The 26482-nt window shown below is 39.3% G+C and overlaps 1 protein-coding gene and 1 long non-coding RNA gene across 2 annotated transcripts in view; one reads left to right on the top strand and one right to left on the bottom strand.

The window, feature by feature from the left end:
* Nucleotides 1–46: 46 nt before the first annotated feature.
* The window catches only part of shisa8b (shisa family member 8b), a 39937-nt gene continuing 13501 nt past the window's right edge, over nt 47–26482 (bottom strand). The window contains exons 4-6 of the mRNA XM_044337476.1: nt 24748–24872; nt 13586–13699; nt 47–8861 (exon numbers count right to left, since the gene is read on the bottom strand). Of these exons, the coding sequence (XP_044193411.1) occupies nt 8323–8861; nt 13586–13699; nt 24748–24872 (778 nt within the window). The 3' untranslated portion in view covers nt 47–8322. The remainder of the gene's footprint in view (nt 8862–13585; nt 13700–24747; nt 24873–26482) is intronic.
* On the top strand, nt 5097–26020 carry LOC122971041. The gene is made up of 4 exons (XR_006399396.1): nt 5097–5109; nt 13731–13733; nt 18081–18089; nt 25729–26020. It is a non-coding gene; the product is annotated as an uncharacterized LOC122971041 (long non-coding RNA).

The raw sequence follows: 26482 nt of genomic DNA, 5'->3' as shown, positions 1-26482 counted from the left end.
ACAAACTGGCTCTAGAGAGGGCCTTTCCCGTTTTTTGCAGGTTTCGCAGCCACCATAGTTCCTCCCACATGCTTGGAAAGGAAGGTGTATTCATTTGGTTGCACTCTGCAACCTCACCACTAGATGCCACTCAATCTTACACACTGGTCCTTTAAGTGTTGATACTTCAATTTTTTTTAACAAAATCATTATTTATCCTCCAGATATGTTTTTTAAATTGTAATTTTTAGCAGATAAATTGATCCTGGTATTCTTGGGAGGCACTGAATTTGAATACATATTATCAGCATTCACAGAGATGCGTCACTATGGCAGTCGATCAAGAAGTGTGTTACAATTACATCAGGCCAGAAATGGATTGACATATACAAATTCAGATATTAGAAGATGATCAGTCTCTGTTTCTTAACAGTTAAGTTCATTAGAATTTCTTAAAAAAAAATTCAAATGTTGAACAACGTTATACTTAAATCAATATTTTTGCATTGTTTTAAGAGATCTTATAATAGATCTTATACTGCTCTCAGAGAAATTGCTTTTTAATGAACGCTCTGTGATTCACAAAATTTGTTATTTTGAAAACAGAAAATATTTTGAATTTTTAATCAGCATTTGGATCCGAATCGTCTTTAAAAATACTGTAGTGATACAGTAAATAAGTGCCCAGTTTTGGTCATTCCAATAATTTAAATTCTTGAGAAGATAGTGTGAATGTTCAAAAGTGCACTATCTTGCAGTGTCTTGCAAGAAGTTCTTTGAAAAGCTCCTAAATCTACATCTGGATCCAGATATACAAGACCAAAAATGTAACCTCCTTGGAAGAGGTAGTACATTTCAGAAAGACCAGTTTCTTTCCCAAGGAGCTGAGGGTCATGTGAATGTAAATTTAATGTTTTTTTTGTTTTGTTTTTTTAAGGAAGAGCTATTTAGCTCACTGCTGCACAGGTGTTAGTGTGCTTACTACTTAGTGTTGTACTGTTTTCCTTGCAATTTGAATCTATCTTCTTTGTAAGGTGGCATTTTCTGTATTTTTTTTATTTTTTTATTTTTCTGTGGTCATTAATATGACTAGACTGCACTCCGAGGGAAGGTCAGCGTAATTGAAAGTACAAAGGAAGGAAACAGCTCTCAGTAAAATGTTCTGCTGGCTTGTCTTTTTATTCAGTGTTCTATGAAATACATTTTGACCAAATCTGAGGTGCTGACTTGATAGTGTACACTTGTCTAATTCAGGTATATTTAACGACCACATAGGCCAGGATTGTGCTTTTTAAAATATCTGTTCAATCTGCACATCTTTCAGTTCCTTCATCTGCCAAGTCAGACAATGTGTTCAGTTTATAAAGAGTTTGACATATCCAGGAAATGTGTCTAATAACATGGAAGTTTTAATAATTTGTATTGTTTGTATTTACATGACTCAGCCAGGCATTGTGACTTAACTGCCACTTACCTCCATTATTGTGTGGCCATTAATTCCTCCTTAAGGAAAAACGTATTGTTAAAACCATCAGTGTCTTTATTCTCATTTTAGGACAAAACAGAAGTGAGTTTAATGAATTGTTATAAAATGAAGTTATTGTTATTGTTGTTTTACTTATTTTTATTACACCTTGTTGCACTTAAAGGCTGTTTGCAGGTCATTAAAAAATATCAAAATTCAGTTTTATAAAACGTGCAAGATCCCCAAAGTCACTAAATTAAAAAAAATAAATCTAAATTTGTGAAATCTTCATTTTCCTTACTGAAAATTTGAATCTTATTTAATTTTATTTATAAGTAGTGGAGGATTTCTTCAACAGCAGAGGTGTAGCGCTGCACTGAACCTTATAATAAACGGCTGTACGTTTTCGGTAAAAGCTTGTTCTACATATTGACCTGCATGGAGAAATTAACAGAAACATTTGCATTTTATCTGCACTAGTATCAATCTAAAACTTCTTCTAAATAGTCCTAAAAGCACTAAATTTACTCTGATACCCTGCACTTTGTTAAATGTGTGACATTTGAAACTTGACTCAAGTTGTGGCATTAAATAATCCTTTTATTCCTTAAAATTGTTGTGCTCTGAAGTGTTTTGTGGATGGTTTTTACAGGATTAGGATGGACCTGTGAAGGATAACGTTACCTCTTATTTTTGCCATTATAGCTGAGTAGATTAAGATCTGAGGACAATAATGACGAAAGCTTTGGCTTCATGTAATAGCAGGAACAGCCACAAGGTGACACTGTAGGTTCACTGCAGGACTCACTGTTAGTGCAGAATGAATCCCTTTGTTATAGATACAGTAACTGTTAATGATGCTAATGACTTATCAGGTTCTTATCAACTCTGCTTATTAAATTTACTGTTTGTATTGATTGTTGTATTTGTATATTGTGTTGTATTATTTATACTAATGATGCACACTGTTGTCTACTAACAAAGACTTGCTAAAAATGATCTTAATCAATCTCAGAGTTACATCACTTTGAATAATAAGGCTATATTGACTGCTTATGATGTTTTGCTGGTGCAAGTAACTTGATCCAACAAAGAACTGCTGACTGTTGTCAAGTTGTTGTTTGATTTTCGGCTGCCTGGAGTTTTTTTTCTGTGTTCAATGTGTTTGTTGAATTTGGCTGACCCATTTAAGGTGCCTGCTGCTTTTTGGAGTGTTTTGCCCAAAAGATTCAAAGGCCCAACCTCTCTTTGATACAAACACAAGTCAAACCAAAGCCTTATAGTAATTTTACAATCTTTAATATTTCATCTTCAAAAGTGGCATCAGTTACTAAACAGTCCTCTGGAACATTTCTGGGTATAAATGAGTTGTTGTAATAAGAAGTACAGTTACATACAGTATATACACATTTTTGCTACATACTGTTTATCACACCAATACACTTTGGATTTGCTTGGCTATCATATCTGTATTAAGGAGTTTATAAATTTATTGTAGCTCCATTCTCTTACATCTCTCTAACAGACCCCACAAGATAACTTGCAGAAGTTCACAGAGCCAAACCGTTTCTACTGCAGTTATACAGTTATAGCCCAATATCCTGACACAGCACTAAATATCACAGTCTCCTCTCTGCATGTGCAAACTGCTGCATGCTCGCAAATGTTTCTCTGCATATCAAATTTATACTCACCAATAATGTACTAGCGTTTGTGCAGCATCCCATTTATCAGTCAGCATTGTGAAATTACACAATAGAAACACGATCAATGGTTTAGACAACCTGTCTGCTTTGTCGTTGCTTTTTTTTTTTTACACTGCAGTTAATTTCTTTCATTGCATTTTGCCATAAATGTGAAAACCCAGTGGAATAATGTGACATACAGTACAGTAAGCCTACTTTAACCTCCTCTACTGCACGTTAGAAAATTGCACAACTGAACTAATATAGATCTCTCTATGCATCATGTTTCATGTTACTAAAATCATCAACATGAAATAATATACTCTGTTAAAATCTGACATCAACAGCAATTATAATAAATACTCTTTGAATCTTAGAAATAAAATGACTTAGTTCATAAAGCCCTTATTTAAACAAAATATATAGGAAATTCCATTAGATACACATTTACACAATATTCATAAATAAAGGAGAACAAATGGTTTTCAGATGATGTTTGCACTACATAAAACCTAAAAAAACTGTCATGTGTTCAAAAAGACTGAATCATCATGTACACAAGAAACATTTAGCGCAAACTGATGGAACAAAGAACAGGGGGAGGCCGTTGTTTCAGGCGGAGAAAAAACATGTTTAGACCAAGAAAAACACTGGAAGCACTTGTTCAGTCTCTCCACACAAAAACAACTCAGAACGGCAAAGAGCTAAACTTCTATTGCTCATAAAAAGCTGATTTTTGTCTATAAACCAGCAGATCTCAACATTTCTAACTCATAACATCGAGCATTAAGAGGAAACGATGCCTGACCAGGATCCTTTGCTGCGTGGGTAGTGAGAAACAGTCGGTAAATACAGACATAGTTCACTTTTGCATCATATTACAAGAGAACAAAAGAAGGAGGATGAAAGAGTGTTTGGTTTCTTTAACACAGCATCAGTAACATTGTGATTCCATCTACCAGAACTGGTTATACCTTATTGTATTAAGATGTGAGAAACAAAGACAGTGACCATGTGTTTGTGTCTTGATGAGACACTGCGTGGTGAATGTCTGGAGGGGGCATGAGGGCAAATATGACACTTTGTTGTGGAGAAGCACTCATGTTAGGTATCTAGGTGATATCTTTGTGGTACCACAGTCGAAAGTTTGAATATGATCCATTTTTGTACTCGGTTTATGTTCATACTGCTCATTTACAAGGCTTATAACTCACATGTAGCTTGTGTACTGGAAGGAACTTTCAAAACATGTCTTCCTGCATGTTCATAGTTTTTTTTCGCAATGGAAGGAAAATCTAACCTTGAGTTTCATTCTCTGTAACTCTTTCTCTCATTTTCAAAACTCATATTTTCCTATATCTCTATGCAGTTATTTGGTGCCACCTGATGGCATTGTTGAAATATACAATTTAAAATACTTTGTGTGAATGCGTCCATTAAGTTTGTGACAACTTTCAAACAGAAAGCACTAGATGCTTTTACCCACTGTGCAACAGACAGTGTTGATACTGTCCTTTACTCTTGGAGCTACACAAGTAGGCCAGGTTTTCAGTTCTCCCACGTGACAAAAGAACAAAACGGGATTCATGTACAGGAGTCAAAGTGCAGAAGTGGTTTCGCAGGTATGAAGTTAAAAGTAGTTTTCTGTCTCTGTGTGTTGCAGCCGGGGTCATGAAATTATGTAGCCTCTATCCTTAATCAAGCTTTACTCTCTAGATATCAACCATGTTACCGGCTGAAGTTTCAAATCACAGTATTAATCATAATTAGGTGTCTTAATGTATTACATAAAAAAGTTATGGAAGAATCTGAACTCTTTTTTTTTTTTTTTTTAAAAAAAGAGGTTTGTGTAATATGTCAAAAAGGTGTTTCGACAACTTTGCCAGACTTGCGTGATAACACGTGCTGCATTTGAGAAGATATGAACCCTAAAGATGTTTTCACTTATTGCATTGATGATCGTGGTTGCTTTCAGATGTTGTACATGTTTGAAATCTAGTTTTACAGTGTCAAGGTTTTTCTAGAAAGAAAAAATCAATTCACTTTCTGCTGCTAGGAGAATGCTGTATGGGTGGAAAAGTGTCTAAACCAGACAACAGAATTTGATTTGTTTAAATATAATGGAGTCATGCTGTTCATATGAAGGTAGTTTAGCTGCAAAAAGAGGTTCGGTGTTTGGTCGGCGCTCATTTAGTAACGGTGCTTTGTGTACCTCGTGTGAGATATAGTGTTAGTTGGCTCTGTCTCAACTGTATTGATCTTTTTGTTTGACTGATTCTTCTACTATCAAAATTTTAGCATCATAAAATCCTCTCAGCTCTTTCTTTCAGCACAAATGTTATTACAGAACCTTACAGAAGCTTTTCTGGTTCTTTGTGCAGTTCCTGAGGGTGTTGCAGCCATAAACCTTCACCAACAAATAATGTGGAAGCATTGCATCAACTGTTGCACGTTCATAGCACCAGCAGCAGCTCTGCACAGTGTCCTTTGCTGTCTAGGCTTCAGAGACGACATCAGAAACGTTTAATGCTCCAGGCCTGGAAATGCCTCCGTGAGTTCCCCTGCAATGGTGCCCGGAGGCTGGAAATTACACAGAAGCATCCACACACTTCCACACACTTTGAGTTATGGCCCAGACAGTTCAGTAGTGAGAGACTCAGATCCACAGTGACTCCCTGCCTTTCCTTCCCCCGAGGAAGGAAAACATGTGGTTTGTTTTTCTATTTTTCTCTTCTCTCTCCTCCCTTTCTCGTCTTTTCTAGAGTCCCAGCCTCTGGCTCTTACTCCGTCCCCTCTCTTTCCTCCTCTCCCTCTCTCTGGTTGGGATGGAGGCTGATGGGAGCTGACATGATGGTGGCATTGTCCTCACCGTCGAAGTTAATGTGACCCCGGGGATGATGTCCCTGTGTGCTTGGCCTGATGGCACTGAATGCAAAGCGCTTCGCTTTGGAAAGAGTGTGGGAGAGGCCGAGAGCGGAGAGAAAGGAAGAAGGAGAAAACAGCTGTGCTGGGAGGTAGACTGAGAGATGCAAAATAACTGAGGTGTTTTTACAAGAAGGAAAAGAAGGAACTTATCAAAGAAATGAAACCTGAAATGCGTTACCTTTAGAGGATTTATGATTATACTTGAACTATATGCTATGTGGCATTTCTTTGAAGATTGAAGAAAATTCCAGCATATATAACTTATCTAAACTGAATCTAAATTTCAATGCCTTGACTTTAGATATTATGTACATGTTTTGAAGGAATAATTTTCCTTTGAACTTGTTAGATTTGGTAGTTGCTATCTCACAGGGAGGAACAGTTTTATCAGCTTGGAGCTGGAGTTGAATGCTTTAAATATGATCAAGTGTTGAAAGGTCCTCTGAAGCCCGACATAGCTATATTTCTGATGAAGGAAACCTTTATGTGTTATTCATGCTTAAAATAAGTTGGCTTTTTACTTCCCCAGAGCTCAAACTGACCATAGCAAGGTCTAATATGAATTATCAATAAATATTTGGCCTGGTGCTCAGCTCTCCAGATTTCACGATCACACTTAATGCTGTTTATGAGTAAAAACACCTGACCCACTGAAGTTATGAAGGACTTCCTAATTCTCAACCACCACTACAACGCATTAAGTGAAAAAAATTCATGCCAAAAGCAAATGACTAAACAGCTTTATAATCCAGTATTCATCATGGGGATGTATTACCTTGTTACTTGATATTTCTATTAAGTAGATGTTTCTAATTTCTGCACCAATTAGCTTGCTAATGTACAGATCCCTGTGACATACAGTAGTGATTTAATCAATGTATCTAAGAGTAATGGTTTGACATTTTGAGAAATGCACTTATTTATTTTCTTGCTGAGAGTTAGATGACAAGATTGATGCCACTCTCATGTCTGTACAATAAATATGAAGCTACTGCCAGCAGATGGTTAGTTTAGCTTAGCACAAAGACTGGAAAAGGGGAAATGGCTGACTAATAAACTCATTGCATCCAAAATTTAAAGACAGTATGATGTGGTTTTACCTATAGTTAAGTGCCAGACTATTCTTTGGCCAGAAGCAGTGACTTCTGGGAGTCTTGTTGTCACTGTTGCTAAGCTAAGCTAAATAGCTGCTGGGCATAGCTTCATATTTACCGCACAGACATGAGAGTGGTATCAATCTTCTCAATTCCCCGAAATGTCACACTATTTCTAAGAGGGAGGGACTGTGTGTGTCGAAGGACATATGTTTCATCAATGTTGTTGCAATTTCTGCTAGTTGCCACAAAAGGTCACATATTAGTCAGTGTTCCACCAAATTTAAGTAAATGGTTTTTGAGGTTTTACTCTTCAGTCTGAACCTACAAAATGGATCTTAAAGGTTACACATTTACATCAAATACATTGAATGGCAATATCTGCATGTTTGCACCGACGGGCTCATTGAATAGACATTGCTATAAAGTATGGCAGTTCAGTCAGCTCCAGGCTCATTGTGGAATGTTTTTAACAATCAATCCTAAACATGAGTCAGGCTGTTTTTTTGTAGCCACATGTGACAATGACCTACTGTCCCTAAGTTTAATCAGGGTTACTTGGCTAACACAAACTCAGTGTTGATTTCTGTCAAGTCTGACCTGAAACCAATATGGAAAATGTCATCACAGACAAAAGAGTTGGTGCAAGTTGGTTTTCTTTGCGCTAATTGAACAAACCGCTGTTATCCCTATATTTTATCATAAAAACGTTCAGTTATTATCTTAAGACCTATACAACTGGATATAAGAGACCACACTGTAGTGCCACAACTGAGGTGATTGAGGTCTGAAATGCAGAGGAACAGTGATGGCCTAAATGAGCCTGAGAGTGGTTTCAAACAACCTTGGTAGATTTACTTTCAGGTAGTCTATAAACTTTATACGATCAATGTACAAGACCCTTTAAATGCTGCTTGAGTCTAATATTATCGTTTTCTCTCCGTAGTCTGTGATAGTGGTGGCTCTGCTATGCTATTTTGCTCCTGAATATTTCTGTTCCCACTTATCAAAACACCCCTTCCATCTCTTGAATCTGCATATTTCCTAGAGTCTCCCAGTTTAATATCCCTCTACTCTCGGGCCAACTGTCCCAAACTCTGGCATGTACTTAACACCAAAGCTTTTTGTTAGTATGTTTAACATTGCAGCAGGCCGCTCTCTGAGGCCATGGCACTCAGACGGTCACTTCATTCGTACTGTGGGTGGAGTAACTCTTTTGCCTCGTGTGGTGGTAGTAGGTGGGTTGAGATGGGTATTGCCCCTGGACATGCTGCCCGTGCCCTGCCCCGCTTCCAACTCCTCCGTAAATCCCTACGTAGGGCTGGCTAAAGAGATCTGGCATGTTCTCTATGCTCCGTTGCCTACGGGTTGAATAACCGTGTCTCCGGGCAGAGCTGTGCATGGAGGAAGAGGAGTGCCCCGGGGCGGAGGCCTGCCTTTGGACATGGCGGCCACTCGGCTCCCAGGCTTTGAAAGCCGAGCTAGTGAGCAGTGGGTGCGTGGTGGTCTTGGGGAGGCGTGAGTGCTCCAGGTGGCTGGAGGGGATGGAGATGGAGAGAGGGGCATGGAGGTCATGGTGCACTGGCAGGGGCTGGTGGATGTATGACTTCTCTTTGGGCTGCACTGGCTGGAAGGCAGGAGGCGCCACGGGTTGGTACTGGGAAAAGTCCATGAGCGGGAAGCTCTTGTAGTAGCTACGAGATGCACTATCGGCTGCAAAGAAAAATGTGGAGATTACATGTGAGAAAAAGAAACATGGAATAATGTACAAACAGAGCATTCATTGGTGTGAAAAAGAAACATTTCAGTTTAATAGTTCTTTTTTCCCTGGTTTTGGCCATTTTTCCTATCTAACTTAAATGCTGAGATCTCTGAACACAGTAATATTGCTAAACAGAAGTCAGACAAGATAAGAAACTTGAGCAGGTTAGCAAAATTAGCCAAATGTATTTGGTAGAAAAAATGGAGGCAAATGGTAAAATTAGTACCCTAACTGTCCACCCCCTGGTTCAACTTTGACTTACGATACTTATTTGTGAGGTGATATAGTTTTCCTGTGCATCAAAAGATTATTACAGATATTTTGGGCTTTTTGCGCTCACTTTCTCTCTCAACCCAACTGGTCAAGGCAGATGGCTGCCCACCAAGAGCCAGGTTCTGCTTGAAGTTTCTTCCCGTTAAAGGGGAATTTTTCCTTACCACTGTCACCAAGTGCTTGCTCATGGGGGAATTGTTGGGTCTCTGTAAATTAAAGAGTAAAGTCTAGACCTGCTCTATGTGATAAGTGCCCTGAGATGACTTTCTGTTGTGATTTGGCGCTATATAAATAAAACTGAATGAATTTAATTGAACTTTCAGTTTTGCTTCCAAATGAAATAGTTCAGATAATCTGGCAAAACTGTTGGCTTGTGTAGAAATCTGTTCCCAGATCTCAGCAATTACTTTCGTGATAATAATGTTTTTTATATCCAATAGAAATGATGACCAACAAAAGCAGGACCAAATTTGGTATGAATTTGTATGATATTATTATGACTTGCTGTAGAATGCTCTGTTTGTATCCTTTAACAATTAGGCCACTGAAGCAAACACATGCTATATTTGGCCACTTTAAGCTTGTTTATATTTCAGAGTCATTTTCAATTTGTCACAGTCTGATGCAGTTCTGAGTCATATGCAGAGGAAGCCTTAAATGAACTGCCAATGTGCAAACACAGAGTATGTCATTGTAGGAGCACTGCCTACTAAATCACACCTAATCCATGATGCATTTATGTTAGGACCTCCCGGCGTCAACCTGTCAGTAATGTCAGCTTCGTTTGCTCCTCAAAGTATTTTAGAAACTTTTAAAGCGATTCTATGCAACTTTTGAAAGAAGAAATGCATTCCTCTTACAAATGAAGTACAAATACCACTAGTGATTAGATAGGAATTGCTGTATAACTGACTCTACTTGTGCTACTATGACACTACATTTTACCATTATCCATAAATGTCACTCTTGCTGAGTGGCAGCAAAAGTGACATGGTCCTGTTTCAAGGACTTAATGATAACAAGAAACAATACGAAAACAGTTAATCTTATGTTAGCCATCTTAATTAACAAAGGGAACTGAGAAATGAGAAGGTAAAGATGGACAACAAGAGTGACAGTGAGGTTAAATAAGGGTTGAGTAGAAGGAGGTGAAAATTTAAAAGAAGCTACCTAAACAGATAGAAAACAAGGATAAGATGACAATATGATGGTATGGAAAATAATAAAAAGTACAAAAGACAAAAGCAGTGCCTTGTGGGGAGGGTCAGTGTCAGCTGTCAGAGGCATAAAAAGTAAGTTATATTTTTCTCAGATTATAAATAAAATGGATTTTCTTGTCCACAAAATGCTTCATTCAGAAGAAAATGAGTGGAAAGATAACATTTAGAGAGAGTCAGAAGACAGTGAAGGAAGGTCAGGATGAGGGAAGGTTTGAAGAAGATCAAATGGGAAAGCTGGTGATTTAAGTATTTCCAATTGGTGTATGCCCTCCAGGTGAATACTAGCGGTATTCCTCTTTCACTGGGATATGAGAGGGCAGAAGGCAGGGAGGGTGATGATCAGGGAGAGACTAAGGAGTGCAATGGAGATGATGGAGGTAAAGGTATGTGTGCCAGGATGTGGGGACATAGCAATGAAGGTTTATAAATACCCTCGCCCAGAGTCTGGAGTGTGCATGTGTATGTGTGTCATGGGCTGGCATGAATGTCACAGAGAATTATTTAAATAAACTAAACACTGAGGTCATCGCCGCCAGCTTCTTGGCTACATGAACGGTAACCTTGTCTTTGTGTGTGCTTTCATCATTTTTGTCCAAAAGTCTGAATCTAAACAGCAGTTTTCACCTTTTATCAAAAGCAAATACATTTTTTTAACTCAGGTGATGCATTTTATAATATGTAACTGATGCACATTTAACTTGTAGATCTTTTGAGAAAGAAATGTTTACATGAATATGTAGACTGCATGGTAAGGTTGTATGATGATAAGAATTGATACGGATGTATGCTCTTATGTTTTAACCTCCTTCACCATCATCCACCGTGGTAGCCCGGAGGTCTGAGATATTTGCTTTTGGTCCTTCTTCTGACCGTTCTCCACCAAACAAGCTTTGGATTCAGAAGAGCAATACTTCGCTTCTTGGTAACCAAAGAGTAGGATCGTGTCTTTTTTAATTGCCTTTCCAAAACCAAAAATAAAGGGCGAACATGTAAGAAATGGATTTAACAGTGTGTTTATTTGCAACTGGTAGCATGCCCAGCTAATGACAACCTACATTTGTCTAGCTCTGTCTGAAATCAAGCATGCATTGTTTAAAAAATTGATCATGACTTTAGATTGTAAATCTGACACCGTTATCACTGGATTGGGAAGTTCAACAGGCGTAGTGATGTAAAAAGTGCCTATCTGTAGAAGTCTTTGCTTTTAATGGCCATCTCCCAAGTGTACATACAGTTTAAAGAAGGTTCCTGCTCGAAAAGGGCTCAGTCAACTCTCCATTGATAGTAAAGGTTAAAAACAATACCTTGTCAAGCAGCAATTTGCCTTTGGCTGACTAGTAGAGCTTTGTTTTGTTCTAATGGGGTGCCTGAGGTTGGAATTAGTTTTGCGCACTATTACACCCGCTAGTCAAGGACAACAACGTTTGCGTGTGACCTTTTTTGACATGAAACACCTGGTAAAAATCTCCCAGTCTCTTTGTTGTAGTAAGTTGTAGTAGCTTTGCTGTTACATCACAGATCATATGTGGAGGCATCATAGAAGTCCAGTAAAAAAAGCAAATAGTGACAAAGAGAACAACATTAGAAAAGGAGAAATACTTGAGAATGATTACATGAGGTAGATGGCAGTCAGTTTAGGAAAATTGTACATAGAAGAAAATAGACTGATAGGGTAGATTTATGTCCATATAGAGGTTCCTGTGATACTGCAAGCTATTATTCTGCCTGTGTCTGAAATCACTCCGTTGATCACTGATTCACTATCCCCAACACAATAAACACTTATTGTTGATCACAGAATACACATAATTCAAATGCGAAGCATTGCATTGGGGAATTTTAGCAAAAAGCAGTAAAGCAGCACACTCCAATTTCCACTCCATTGTGGCAATTTTTGAGCTATTACAGATGAGGCATATTTTACATTCATAATTCAAACACTAAAAAAATAGTGGAAAGTTAAGTGTACTACACAGTGATTTCTATGGTCTCTACTTAGCAATCAACAAGGCTGAATGTTGAAGTCGGTACAGAAATGTTTTAAAGTTAAGAAATTGCTGCTGTGAAAAAGAAAACTCAGACTCTGCTACATTGTGTTTGGGGTAAACTTGATGTGAAATACCAAACTATGTTAGAGAGTAACTGCACCCAGTCTAGTAATCCTGCTTATCCTGCCATTTAGTGGCGACAAGTTTTTCCTACATGCTGAGTAGCAGTGATGTACCATAACACTTGGTTACCATGCTTCATCACAGCTGGGGGTGGACCACACCTTACCACTCCCAGCTGTGATGATGGGTGTGGTCATGGCTTCAAAAGACCTCTACCTTTTAACCGATAGAGGCCAGAGCAGCTACTGTTCATTTTTCCTCCATTCGGTTGCTGGTTCTGTCTGATCTTTCACCTACATTTTCTACCCTTTCACCAAATTTGGATTTTGGGGCTCCACTAACTAACAATGTAGGGAGCAGTAAAACTTCCAAGCACCAGAATGTTACTTTAAAAAACTATGAGTGATATAATGGCCTTGTAGTTTTTTATGGTCTGTCCTCCAAAACACTAGAAGCATCCAATATTTGGATGCATCTGCTAATGCCAGCGACATCAGATGCCCAAACTATGGAAACAAGACCAAGGTTGGGGAAAAATGTATTTTCTTTGGGAGAATGGTTCGTTTTCCAGTTATATAGCTTTCATCATGTTTGCCCCAATAGTTTCCTCTTGCCCAAGAGCTCTAGCACTGCTCCCACAGGCTGTGTTACATGAACTACATGTATTTTAGAGCTCTGTCCTTGGCAGTGACCTATGGTGTCTGGTTAGACTCTACTAAAATATTGCTGTACAGTGAGGTTTCTGTATTATAACTCTGCTTAGACAGTTCCACAAGCTTGTCTTTAGGCCAGTTGTGCAGTAAGTGTACTGTAAAAGAAAACCGAGTCTACATAAATCACTCATTAACATTTACAGACGATTAACATTATCTACCAATCACACCACAGTTTTGGAAGAAGCGGTGTGCGGCCTCCTCTTTAAGATCAACTCTCTGTTTGCCAAGAGGCAAAGAGACCCTCATCAGTTCACAACTCCTGCACTGCCAACCTACTGTACTTAAAAGGTTACTGTGTCAGTTGGAGTCAGCATCATTTCGTGTGTAGATGTGTGAGAGTGTGTGTCCGACTTACCCACAGCTTTTAGGGAGGTATATTTGTTGAGTCCCACTGTGCTGTGGTTGCTGTGCGGGTGTGGAAGTCCTTGCCCAAATGGACCATAAGCTGCGTTATTCAGATGGTACTGCTCTGGTAAGACATAGAAAGAGAGAACAGTCAGTTAGTGGTATTTACAGTATCTTTAGTAATACGCATAACCTTTAAAAAGTATTACATAACAAGTATTTTCTTCAGGAGGAAAAGTGGAGGTCAAACAAACACATTTTTGTAGTGGGTCTTTGCTGTAAAACCCCCATTCTGCCAGAGTGACTGCACACATTTGATGAGAATATCTGAATTTTACACTGAAGACCAGGTTTCCCATCTCAGGCCTGCGATAAATGTTTGCTTTTTAAAGGTATAGTATGCAGGATTTGTTAGTTGATGTTTGCAAAGACTCAAACTCAAAACTCAAAGTTGGCCTCTCCTCCCCTGAGAGAGAGAGTGAGAGTGAGAGTGAGAGCAGTGGTGGTCGAGCGAGCTAGAGAGCGAATGAAGATAGTGAGCAGCGCTGGTGAGAAGAAAGCTGTGAATCAGTTAAATAAAACGTTATTTTCTGATTGTTTCACAGCGGTTATGTTCTAAAGCACAAATATTCTGCTCTGCGTGTGTAGCTCAGCGCTGCCCTCAAGCAGACACGCAGACCTGCAGCTCTTTATACATCCATGACACAGAGACAGAGCAGAGTGGAGCAGAGGAGAGAGACGGAGACAGCGATATAACCATGTCGCTACACTACGAGTCCCGACCTCACACCTGCATACTGTCATTGGCTGGGGGCTACACACCCACTGCTCAAAGGTTGATGCCCAGAAGCGTCCTGAACAAAGCAAAATAATAAGAAAATACAGACAGAGGACAGAGTCTCTGCAGACAAATAGACCACCACACACTTCTAGTGAGTCATAAGTGATGATTGAGAGGGATTATTTTTGTATGAGTCTATACATTGTACGCTGGCATTAACCCATGGCTGGATTGACCCCTGAGTATTCCCTCAAGCAAAAACTGAGCTGTGCAACTTTTCTGACTAACAGTTCTTTCCACTCTGTGCGGTCTGTAAGCACCCTGTCATCTTCAAGTACCCATTGTGTACAGTGCACACAGCAGACTACACATGGCAGCTTCATTATAATTTGCCTGCAGCTCCAGATCCAACCAGTGCTCCTACAGTGTGTTGAAACACTGTAGGCCAAAGTTAGATTTATGGTCTTTGTGATTCTACACACGTTTATTTGGGAATTTGCATGATGTCAGCACAGTATAAACTGAATTTATAAAGGTACAACAACTAGATTCTGACATGGGCCCTTTCACAAGACAGGGCTCACACCAACTTACACACATTGAACTGTTGGGGACCCTGCGGGTCTGTGGGGCAACTGTAGGGTTTTACAGATTCGTCCAATTGTTTAATCAACTTTAAGTTTGGTGAAAGGGTTGCAGTGAACGTGATAAATTACAAGAAAACTACAATAAAACTAAAGGTCAGGGTTTGAAACAAAGTAGTTCACACAAAGTATCATCCAAATGTGTCTGAAGCCAAAGGTGTTGTTACACACTGCCACAATCAAAGGTGGCAGACCGGAGTAAGACACAATGAAGTGCACAACTGCGGATAACAGTGCACACTTTTTGGACAAATGGAAGGCAATCATGATGTTGCCCTCAGTTATACATAAAAAGTTACAAATTACATGGTTGTGCGAAGAAGAAAATAAGAGAGCGAAGTTCAAACCCTGTATATCATCTCACCTTCTCACATATGGCAGTGGTGTGATTGTCAGTTTTGGAAAGTTCCAAAAATTGTCGTATGCATCAGTTCAGCTACTGTTCAATGTTTGTTTATCAAGCAAGCACCTCTTCACACCAAGCTAGCAGTTGGCCGTCGGAGCTGCTGGGCTGTCATTAAACATCTGTAGCCCACTATTATCCATTCATAATGGGGAGTCAGTGATTTCACTTATTTAGTGCAGTCTCTCCTTATTTTTGCCTCCACCTTTTCTTTATTTTTCCCCATGCAAAAGACCACAGGCTAACAACACCAGTGTAAAGCAAAGTAAAACCTTACAGTACCAGTTGTACTTCAACAACAATTTAGATTTCTTTTCTTTTCTTTTCAGGTTGATTTGTTAATTATAATGCAGAACTCTGACTAACAGCTAGTTATTTCCTGTCACACAGGTGCGGACGTGTGCATGTTGGTGGTCAGCTGGCTGTCTTTGTGTTGTGTTCAAGTACAACTCAGATCCCTCAGGTGGGAATGTGTAATGTGAAAACATCACATGAATTTTGTATTAACAGGGGTTAAAAAGTATCTCCCTTTTACCTTGAGGCTGGTAACTTTGGGTGAGACAGAGGTCCCAAACCTTACGATACGATACGATACCTGCCTCCATAGTAGTATTAATAGAAAACAAACAATATAAACAAAACAACACATAATGTAGCACATCACAAGCAAAATTACACATATTGCACATATTACACCACCAGTGATAAGAACAAGCAACATATTGCACAACCCCTCGCATCATATCAAAAATATATTACGCAGCCAAATCTATTAGATGGCCAGCCAGTCTCATGCTAAACGAACTGAGGTTAATGAGCAATGGAACAAACTAGCTGAGAGTAAAGAACTGGCTATTAGCATTAATGAAGTCCACTGATGCAGCCAGTGCACTTGATGTCAGCCTCAGGGATGGATGGACACACATACAGCAATCACGAATGTTCACACGGAGAGACACGCACACACACACACACACACACACACACACAACTTGCTTTATAAGGTCATTTGGGAGAGACAGCAACCAAATCAGTGGTGTTTAGCATTTTTTTTTTAAACGTCTTTATTCTATAAAATGTGTTGTGCCTGTTTGTGTGTTATATTGACAGATCTTTTGACTGACTGAAACAGTAAAGCGTATTGATATGCTCGCCAGTCTGATTTGCCATGCACAAGTCAAGTCTATTTGTGCATGAGTGCATGAGTTTGTGCATGTGAATGTCTGTGTGTGGCAGAGTGTCACTGAAGCGCGGCATCCAAGACACAAGATTTCATCACATCAGTGACCGTCAGTGCTAAGACAGAGGTACACATGGCACAACTTCTGAATACTAATCACTACACACACACACACTCACACACTTAAAAGAGAAACAGTCATATGTGGTTTAGATGAACAGAGAGGGAGAGAGAGAAATGTGGAGGAAGGCGGGATGTTCTGGTGGAATAAATTAGAAAATTATGTTGAAGCCAGAGAGGTGGAGAGTTGTCAAGGGTTCGTCTTTACAGTAACACCACTTACAACTCTGAGCCTTTACCTTAATCACTGTTCACACACACACACACACACACACACACACACACACACACACACACACACTATCATCAATGTGCTGTAGTTTAAGCTGATTAGCTCATGAGACGTTTCATATGTTGTAATATGCAGTGTGTGTGTGCGCAGATACAGAAAAATCATCCAGTGTAATCCAGTGGTGCTGACCTCTCAGCATGTGCCAGATTAGTGGATTATGAGGAAAAATTCCTTTTCATACTGTCATCGTCATCATGATCACTATCTTCATCTTCATCATTATTGGCATCTTCATTGTCTATTTTTTCCTCATGACTGACAGATCAAGACATACTGGTACTGTGTATTCACTGGTAATGATGAGAACCTCAGAGGTCTCAGATGTTGTTAGCATGTGTGTGCTATTGATGCTCTGCTCAGCCTCAGATAGCACTGGTGCAAATGCTCATGACATTTCAAGGAATAGTTCGACATTTTGGGAAATATGCATATTTGCTTTCTTGCGCAGAGTTAGATGAGAAGATCAATACACTCTTATGTTTGTACAGTAAATATAAAGCTACAACCAGCAGCTGGATAGCTTATCTTTGCTGATGTCTTTGTTGATGTCTAAAGGTGACAAAATCCACCTACCAGCATCTCTAAAGATCACTACTTACATATTATATCTTGTTTGTTAAATCCACACAAAAAATGAAGTGTAAAAATGACAATATATGGTTTTACAAGGGCGGGGGGGGGGGGGGGATTAGTGACGTAATAAGTTCTCCATTAAGCAAATGTCTGAAATCGGGATCTTTAAAATGCAGAACAAGAGGGCAGGAACACTGCTTAATGAGTTATGTAATATCTTCTGTCTCAGTGGGAATTGCAGGCGGCGAGTGGTTAAGGTGTACAATGAGGAAGATGAGCCTTCCTCTCTATGATCTGTCTGAACGATGCAGGAGTGTTGAAACAAGCGGTCAGATTTGAGGGAGCAAGAGAGCGAACTTTTCCACAGTGTGTGTTTCCCTGGCATATTACAGAATATTAAGGGGGGACCTGGTGGAAAGACAGAATATCCCACTCAGTGAAATGTGTTGTTAATTGATTTAGATAAAGCTCGAGAAGTAATAGTACTTGTTCTGAAATGTATCATGTGAAAGTTACAGTAAGTCTTTTGAAGACAACTTTTAAAGTCTCCCTTCACTTAAAAAATGTGGTACTTAAAAATTGGCAATTCATTGGCATTTAGTTATGGGGGCCATCATATTGCATATTTTTTGAAATATGCAATATGATCTGCCTGGGTTGGTGCCACAGTCACAGCTGCAGTCAGTTGGTAATTAGTAGGATTGTAACATTTTTATATTGTGCAGAGATTTATAAGAAAATTATAGTATTGTAAGAACTATAAAATCTTATGGGGAGTTATTGGTAAACTTAATGGAAAGCTCATTTAAATTTTAGTGGGATTTAATCAAATTTATTCTTTGTATTTTTAATTAATTTTTTAGTCATGCTAGTGTTATGGCTCTTGGGACGTCAAAGTCATTCTGTTAGCAGGTGGGTCCACTAGCATGGTTAACACTAAACATCCCACCCACTAAACATCAGCATGTTAGCATTGTTATTGTGAGCAGTTAGCATGCTGAAGTTAGCATGTAGCTTAGTACAGCCTCAGTGTGGCTGTAGACTCTCAGTCATACTATTTTATGGGAAAATTTAGTCCCCTCTTTGTCAAGATGATTACTGGATATTTTAGTCAACAAATATATTGGACGTTAGTCCTCATTAGTGCACAAAAACATTCTAGCACAGTTTTAATCAAGCCCATGTGACCATTTAGTTTAAACGATAGTAAACTGCTTCCAGGTTAGAATCCACACAGAGACAATCACACAGTGATGAGAAGTTTTAAAGAACCGGGACTGAAAATTGACCACAATTTAAATGCTGGCTTTAAAAAAAAGCTGCTAATGATATTCAATAATAAAGCACCACCAAGACATGAAACATTGTCTGATTCACTTTTTTTTTTTGAGAAAGAAGAAGAGTATAGCCCACATTTTTATCTCATCATATGAACAAGGCTATCATTTCAATAAGCGCAGGCTCATAGAGCGTTGGATATTTTGACTTTGCAGCTCGTCTGGAAGCACAGCAGAAGCACTAATGATGCACCAGCGAGAGGCGGGACATTTAGATTTAGATTCAGGTCAGCAACTTAATAGGAGTCAATGTTAAAGGAATTTTTGATGTAATGGGATTTGTGTTTTTTTCTCTCTCTCTCTCTCACCTATACCATCTGCCTGCAGTTTACACTGGCGAGCTTTTGTGAATGTTCATGACCGTGAAACACAAAGACACTAAGAAAAGCAGGGAGTATAGCACATGTTTCTGTATATGGTGTGTTTTTTTTTTTTGGTATGAATACGCATCTCTGAGTGTGTGTTTGTGTATTTGAAATGATACATAAAAGGAGTCTTAAGTGCCGTGGGGAAAGTGATAAAGGAGAGAGTGCATTGCATGGCGTCTGTCATCAGCAGGATGAAATATGAACGTCCCTGTGTGACTGTTTGAGACACAGCGACGGTACGAATAAGCATACTCAAACGCCCAGAATAAAGCTAGAAAGCAGAGTGCGTAGCGCGGCGTCTGTCATCAGTGAGATCTAAATGAAAGTCTGTGTGCATCATCATTTACTGCAGCAGAGTTGGAGCAGACAAACACAACTCTCTTCCACCCCCACGTACTTTACATTCCCCGCTCTGTGAGATCTGCTGAGTTGGACCTACACATGATGTCAGAATAATCAACATGACACGAGCGAGGGAGCACAGATTCATACAGAGATCATCCATTTACAAGAATAAGTCAGTTACCTCTTATGACCGCTCAAAAAACAACTCCTCTGACAGCTGGAGTTAAAAAAAAAAAAAAAAAAATGAGACGCAGGAGAAGGAAAGGTGAATATGTGTTAAGAAGAGTGATTCATTACTGGGTCATGCTACTTCTGCAATCGTCTTTGATAAATAGGTCATCAGTTTTTGCTTCAAGCTTTCTTCACGCAATGAGTCATGTATGTTGGAGACTTTTAGATCAAATATTTCTTTAGTGTCCTCGGTTTACACCAGCCGCCGATGGTTCCTGTAGATCTCAAAAAACTGTCGTTAACTTGAAAGATTTCTGGCTTTTTGACATTTCTAACCAATAAAGTGAATGTCAGCCACAGACAGAACGGCGGCAGGCTGTTTAACACTTGCCTCCGATCAGTTAGAGCGTGTTCAATTACTCTGTGTGTAATGAGCAGTACTTTTTCCAAAGGCCTCTGTCTGCCATCTTGTCTGCTGTGGAAAAACCAATACTGTTCATCTGTTTTCTGCCCAGGCAATCTATCTAGTGTTCCACTTTGTCCCGTGGCTCAATTAGGGAACATTTGGCGTTATTTACATACACGTACAGTGTGTGTCAACCTAAACCCTCAGTCTGTGACAATTATAGGTGATCAGAGGAGTCCAAAAAGTACAAATAAAGTAAAAACATTCATGTAACTCCAGCAGAGTTCAGACAGATTAGGAGAAGGAAGATCTGGGACAGGGGGAGGTGATTCATGATGTGAAGCACTGATGTTCTGACTCTCAAAGGTCAATCTATGAGTTTTGCTTAAAACCATGTTAAGACCAACAAGATGTGCAACAACATGTGTAGACAGCTTTCAGGTTACCAGACAGTCTTCAGGCAAAGATTTTGAACTTTTTTTCTTCTCAGGCAACGCAGTCAGTGTGTTCAGAAACTACACGGTGAGGATTTTTGTTTTATTGGCACAAACGTTTTTTGCCGTCCGTGTTGATTGATCACAAAAAACCAGTGGACATTTTCCTCCTCTGGGAAGAAGTGGGTGTAATGTGTATAAACATGGAACACATTAGCATCAGTACAGTAGGTATCATCATCATCATCAACACTGATTTTATTGCCAAGTCCTCCACCTTTCACTCCTGTCAAGTGGACTCACACAACTACTTTTACTCATAGTTTTTTCATTCAGTCAACAGATTGTGCTACATGCTGTTTCCTGTGCAAGGCTCCACTATGTGCTTCAAAACAATCCAGTAGTGTGACGCCATCTGGCCCCCCAGAAGCTGCTGGATGATCATGTCAATCCCCAAGCAGTCGGTGGTTCTCAGCAGGGGGAGATTCAAAATGACCTATTGTGTAAATAAGACTTAAATGTTTTTAAGGGTGATGGGAGAAGGTGAAGAAAAATAAAAGTGATAACTTCACTTCTTGAGAGATCCAGATCCAGATGCCAGTGGTAGAAGAAGGATTCAGATCCTTCACGTAAGTAAAAGTGTAATTCCAACAATGTAAAATACTCCATCTCAAGTAAGTACGTCATTTAAAAGCCTACTTAAGTAAAAATACAGAAATATTCATCAGCAAAATCTACTGTAGGTGCAGAAAAATGTCCTCTGTGAGTGATATATTATTATATACTATATTATTAGATAGTCAATGAGACTGTTGATAAGACTCTTAATACTGATTAATGTGTAAGTAGCATTTTGTCATTGTAGCTGAAGAGTGAAGCTAAATAATGTATATACAAGAGTATGTACATTATTTAGCTTCACATTATTTTATCCAATCTTCCTTGTTTTTTGTATGCAAATATTGGATCATTTTATCTCGAGCCCTTATATCTTGAACACTTTTTTAGATAAAACCCTTTGATAAGTTTAGAGGGGAGATCACTCTACAGTATGTTGGAACTGCAAACAACCCACAGACACCTGAAATGTAACAGGAGGCCCCAACCAGACATTGTTTCTTTGTAAGAAGTCACCTGCCAAAACACATTTTTAAAAGCAAAATTTGTATTTAAAAAGTAACTAGTAACTGTAGTGGAGTAGAAGTATAAAATAGCATGAAATGGAAATACTCAAGTAAAGTACAAGTACCTCAAAATTGTACTTAAGTACAGTACTTGAGTAAATGTACTTACACTAGATACTTTACACCACTGCCAAATACCAATATCTCTGAGTCTTGCCAGCCCTCATTTACAGATATAATTTAGTTATTTTTTTCTTGATAGCCACTGTGCATGTGTGTGTGAATTATATTTTGACTAGCAGCTGCAGCAATCGTTAACTACTGTACACGCACACACACACACACACACACACACACACACACACAGAAACCATTCAGTGTTGGTCAGTAGAGATGATCCTAACCATCAAAATCAACTGATATGTCTCCATTAATATTTATGATCTGATAACTGTAGGGAAGAAGTTCTGTGGTATCTGGATCACAGGCTGGCCTCTGTGATCTGAAACTCCCTTTTTCATTCACTCCATCATAGCGAGGTGGATTTCTTTAGTGAGCTTTTCAATGTTGCTACTTCTTACTGTACTTCCAGCTCTTTGCCCACAAACAAAAATTAGTCAGCAATGTGGAGACACAATAATGAGGCTAACAACACTCCTCTTGTTTAAAGTGTTCTACATAATGAGTCTGTTTTCAAGTGTCTATAATCAATGAAGCACTCTGAATTAAAGCGTCCACCGCATAAAGTGTGTCGTATCATGTCATTAGCAGCCTGTGAAATACTACATAGCGAGAGATGAGAGATAAAAGCTGCAGGGGGTCGCTGGTATCAAACACTCTACCCCTCTCCCTCCTTCTGACACACACACACACACCCCTGCACGCTCACATGTTCACACGGAGGCGCACACCAACGCATACAAATTCCTACACACTCACTCACGTACTTAAAAACACAACCAGTCAGCTGAAGCTTCATGGAGTCGCTCTTTTGCAAAATTTAAAAACAACTCAGACGTGAAAAACATGCCGACACCGTCGCTCTTTACCTAGATGAGCTGCCTGTACCTGGGCAGAATCTGTGATGCATGTACGCTGCTGTATCTGGATGTATAGAAAATGGCACATGCTGCCTGTAGGGGTGCAGCCTGATTACATTAACATAGTAATTAGACTGTGTGTGTGTGTGTGTGTGTGTGTGTGTAGTGCACCAGTGTTGCACGTGCAACAAGCATGTGTTCTACTTACAGTCGAAGACGCTCTATTGTTCACTCTCTTTCACTCTGTCTTCTCCCCTCTGCCACACAGTACCTGAATACATTATGTCTCACCAGCTAATGTCTAACAGACGTAAAGTTAGAAATTCTGCAGACGATTCATCTTATTTGACTGTTTCCTGTCTGAACAGAGAGCAGATTTTAGCCAAACTTGATCCTCATGATGGCTGTGGAGTGAAATCATGCATATGGACACTTTGTTGTGTCTCTTATTGTCGTCTTCTCACTTTTAGGGCGTCATGCGAATGTTCGATTTTGAAGATCAAATTCGGTAACATGCTAGACTTGCATGCAAGGTTTCTGAAAAACCACAATGCTGCAACCAAAAAAATAATCCTCGTGCCAAAAAGCAGAAGAAAAACCAACATGAACCAGAGTCGCAGCTGCAGTTTGAATCCCTGGTTTTGAATGTGGAAAAAGCCAATATTCTCCCTTAACTCTACCAGGGATGTGAGCTTGAAGACACATGAGAGGAACTCCAAACTGGAGACTGTTTGAGATGAAGTGTGTGTGTGTGTGTGTGTGTGTGTGTTTGAGAGGTAAAGAGAGGGGGAAGCCTCTGGGAAAAACAAGAGTGACAGACTGGAAGAGCTCTGACTCTGACTCTGTGTTTAATGTGTGTGTGTGTGTGTATGATTTTGTGTTGCATGTGTGTAGTGTACAGTAGTTGACAAGAAAGAAGTGTAACATTAGGATTGTTTGCGGGGTTTTATGTGGCGTAAAACAGTGGTGTAAATTTGCTTGACTCAGTTCTGTTTGGCAACTTTTTTAACGATAAATAGTCACTTCTGTGTTTTTCACCTTCTTTCCGACATTATTTTAATCAACTACAGGAGCTCTGACAGTTCTATTGCTGTAATGGAGGGTTTCGCTTGTCCGATAACTCTTTCCCTTCAACCTTTTAAATGATTTAGTCCATATTAGGAAACAAGTTTCACAATTACCACTATAGCCCTGCTTTTACACTTCTGTGCTCTACCAGTATCCTGGATACAGTCAACATTGAGGTCTTGAGTTTGATTGCAATTTGTTTTGTATTTACTTTTTTTTTTTTTAAACTTTCTGATAAAGATTCTTTGAGTTTTTGTGAATCATGTGTTTCTAAGAAGAAAAGGATAAGAGAAGAATAAAAGATTTTTACAGTTTGATTTCATTCATATGCAGATAGTTTACACTAGAATGCTTACTTTACTTTAGGGCAGATTAACATGCAATTACAATAAATGAGATTTCCACAGATTACTGAACATTACTGTATGAATATATTTGCTTTAATGTGTGTGTGTGTGTGTGTGTGTGTTGGTAATATCAGACATATTTGTATATGCATGAAAAGAAAAGGGAGTATAATAATACACTATATGTGTCATATAATACTGTTTCTTATGCAAATAGAGAAAAATAAGAGAAAAAGATGCAAAATGGGCTGAAACCAAACTGCTGCATGGAAGTTGTTTGCTGAACTCCTTGAAGTTGTGTGTTATGTTGTTGTATATATATTACTGGCACGAGAGTGTGATTTTCTCATTGACTTCACACGCACAAATACAGATCTGTGTTTGGATTGGTTCTGTGTATATCTCTAGTGTTCCTGCGTTTGTTTTTGTGCTTATTAAGCACTCCCAGCCTGTGCGTGTTAATGTATGTGACTGTCACTAAGCCTGTGGAGATCCTCTCTGTACCTGCGTGTTTGCTCTCTCTCTCTCTCTCTACTCACCACTCCTGCTGCGCAGCATCCTGGCTGAGATGCCGTTGGCTCTCCCTCCGCCGGGTGAACCGGCCGTGGCGTTTTCCACCGAGCTCACCTCACCACTCTGTTGCTTCAGCAGGTCTGTCAGTGTCCTGTTGGCCAACACACACACACACAAACAAACATATAAAGGCTTGCAGTTTTCTCTCCAATGATAAACCAGGTTGAATGAAAGTTCTACATTTGTAAAAAAAAGTATAAAACATTTGAATCCAAACCAGATGATTGACAGAAAAGCATCACTGTTGACAGCATTCATACGCCATTTCCTGCACATAAACTGGTATTTATAAACACAGAATCTGCTCACCTCACACATTCTTCAGACCAGGCATACATGTTTTTTGTGTGATCTGAAGGTGATGTGATGGGGTGGATATGAAATGTAAGGAGAGAGATGGAGTAAAACATTGTTTTGGTTGATAATCAGCTGCACTGATTTTTTACACAGAGATTTGTAAAATGCCAGTCAAAGGCACATTTACAGACGTTATGTTGATTAATCATTTTTGTGTCATTAATTTGATCATTCTTTTCATTTATAAAGAAGTCAACATTTTATATTGCTGTTAATATTCTTACATCCTTAGTTGTGACACACCTTGTAAAGTGCATTGCCTCTGTGCACTGCCTGTTGGTACCTTCCTCCTATCAGACCTTAACTCAGCTTTATGGCACTTACTTGTATTGTTCTCTCCTGACTACATCCTTGCTTGTGTTGTATTACGTCTGTATTGTTGTATTGCATCTAGAGAGCTACAAACCAATCATTGATTACATTTCTGAAATATCACTGCCAACAATGGTTTACATGTCCATGAGATGAATTAATTATATGAACACTACTCACGTCATGGACCCCTAAACTGACACAAATTAGACCACGGACCCCCATTTGATAAGATTTTGTCCCAGGGTTCCCCCATCTGATAAAACTTTTGCTTTTAGATGTATGAAACCTATGACCAAAACAGTCAAACATTATGTCATTGTGTTCCTTATGGATGAAATTATAGTGAAAATAAATGATTCTCCTTTTTGCTGGGGACCCCCTGTAACCCCCTCAGGCACCCCTGGGGGTCCCCGGACCCCACTTTGAGAACGGCTGCTATAAAAAGCCACATAGTTGTGTGTAATGACAGCTGTTCTGGCTGTTGGAGAACCTCGCCGGTGCAACACAATCTGGGAAACTGCACTTCTTTTTTCCTGTTTGTTTCACTGACAGCTGTACAGACTGGTGGAGCAGGCAGCTTATTGATATGAAAACAGCTGGTGAATGGTGTGTCTTCATCCATTTATGGCTAATTGTGCAAGTGGAAATGAAAATCATGCACGTGCGCCCAGTTCCTCACTGACTGAGATTTATAAAACAGAACCATGCGTACGCATGGCTTTACAAATCTGATGAAAAGAATGCACATGCATATTTCTGGCTTTGTGCGTACACACAGTTTTAGTCTTGGCCCCAGGTGATTGGCAGTGAGGAGAGTAAATTGTAATAACCAAGGATGTCAGTGATTGGTGAAACATTTTGTTTACTCAGTATCTTTCTGTGTGTTCACATTGTGACACACAAATGCTGTCTGTCCTCACCATTCCAGTCTGATTAGATAGACAGATAGTACATACTACATCAGACGGTCAGTGAACCCGATAACAAAAATCATCTGCTGTCCTCACAAATGTGGACCACAGGACCACA

Source organism: Thunnus albacares, chromosome 20, assembly GCF_914725855.1.
Source record: "Thunnus albacares chromosome 20, fThuAlb1.1, whole genome shotgun sequence".
NCBI lineage: Eukaryota > Metazoa > Chordata > Actinopteri > Scombriformes > Scombridae > Thunnus > Thunnus albacares.
This window is presented reverse-complemented; position numbering and strand designations above follow the sequence as displayed.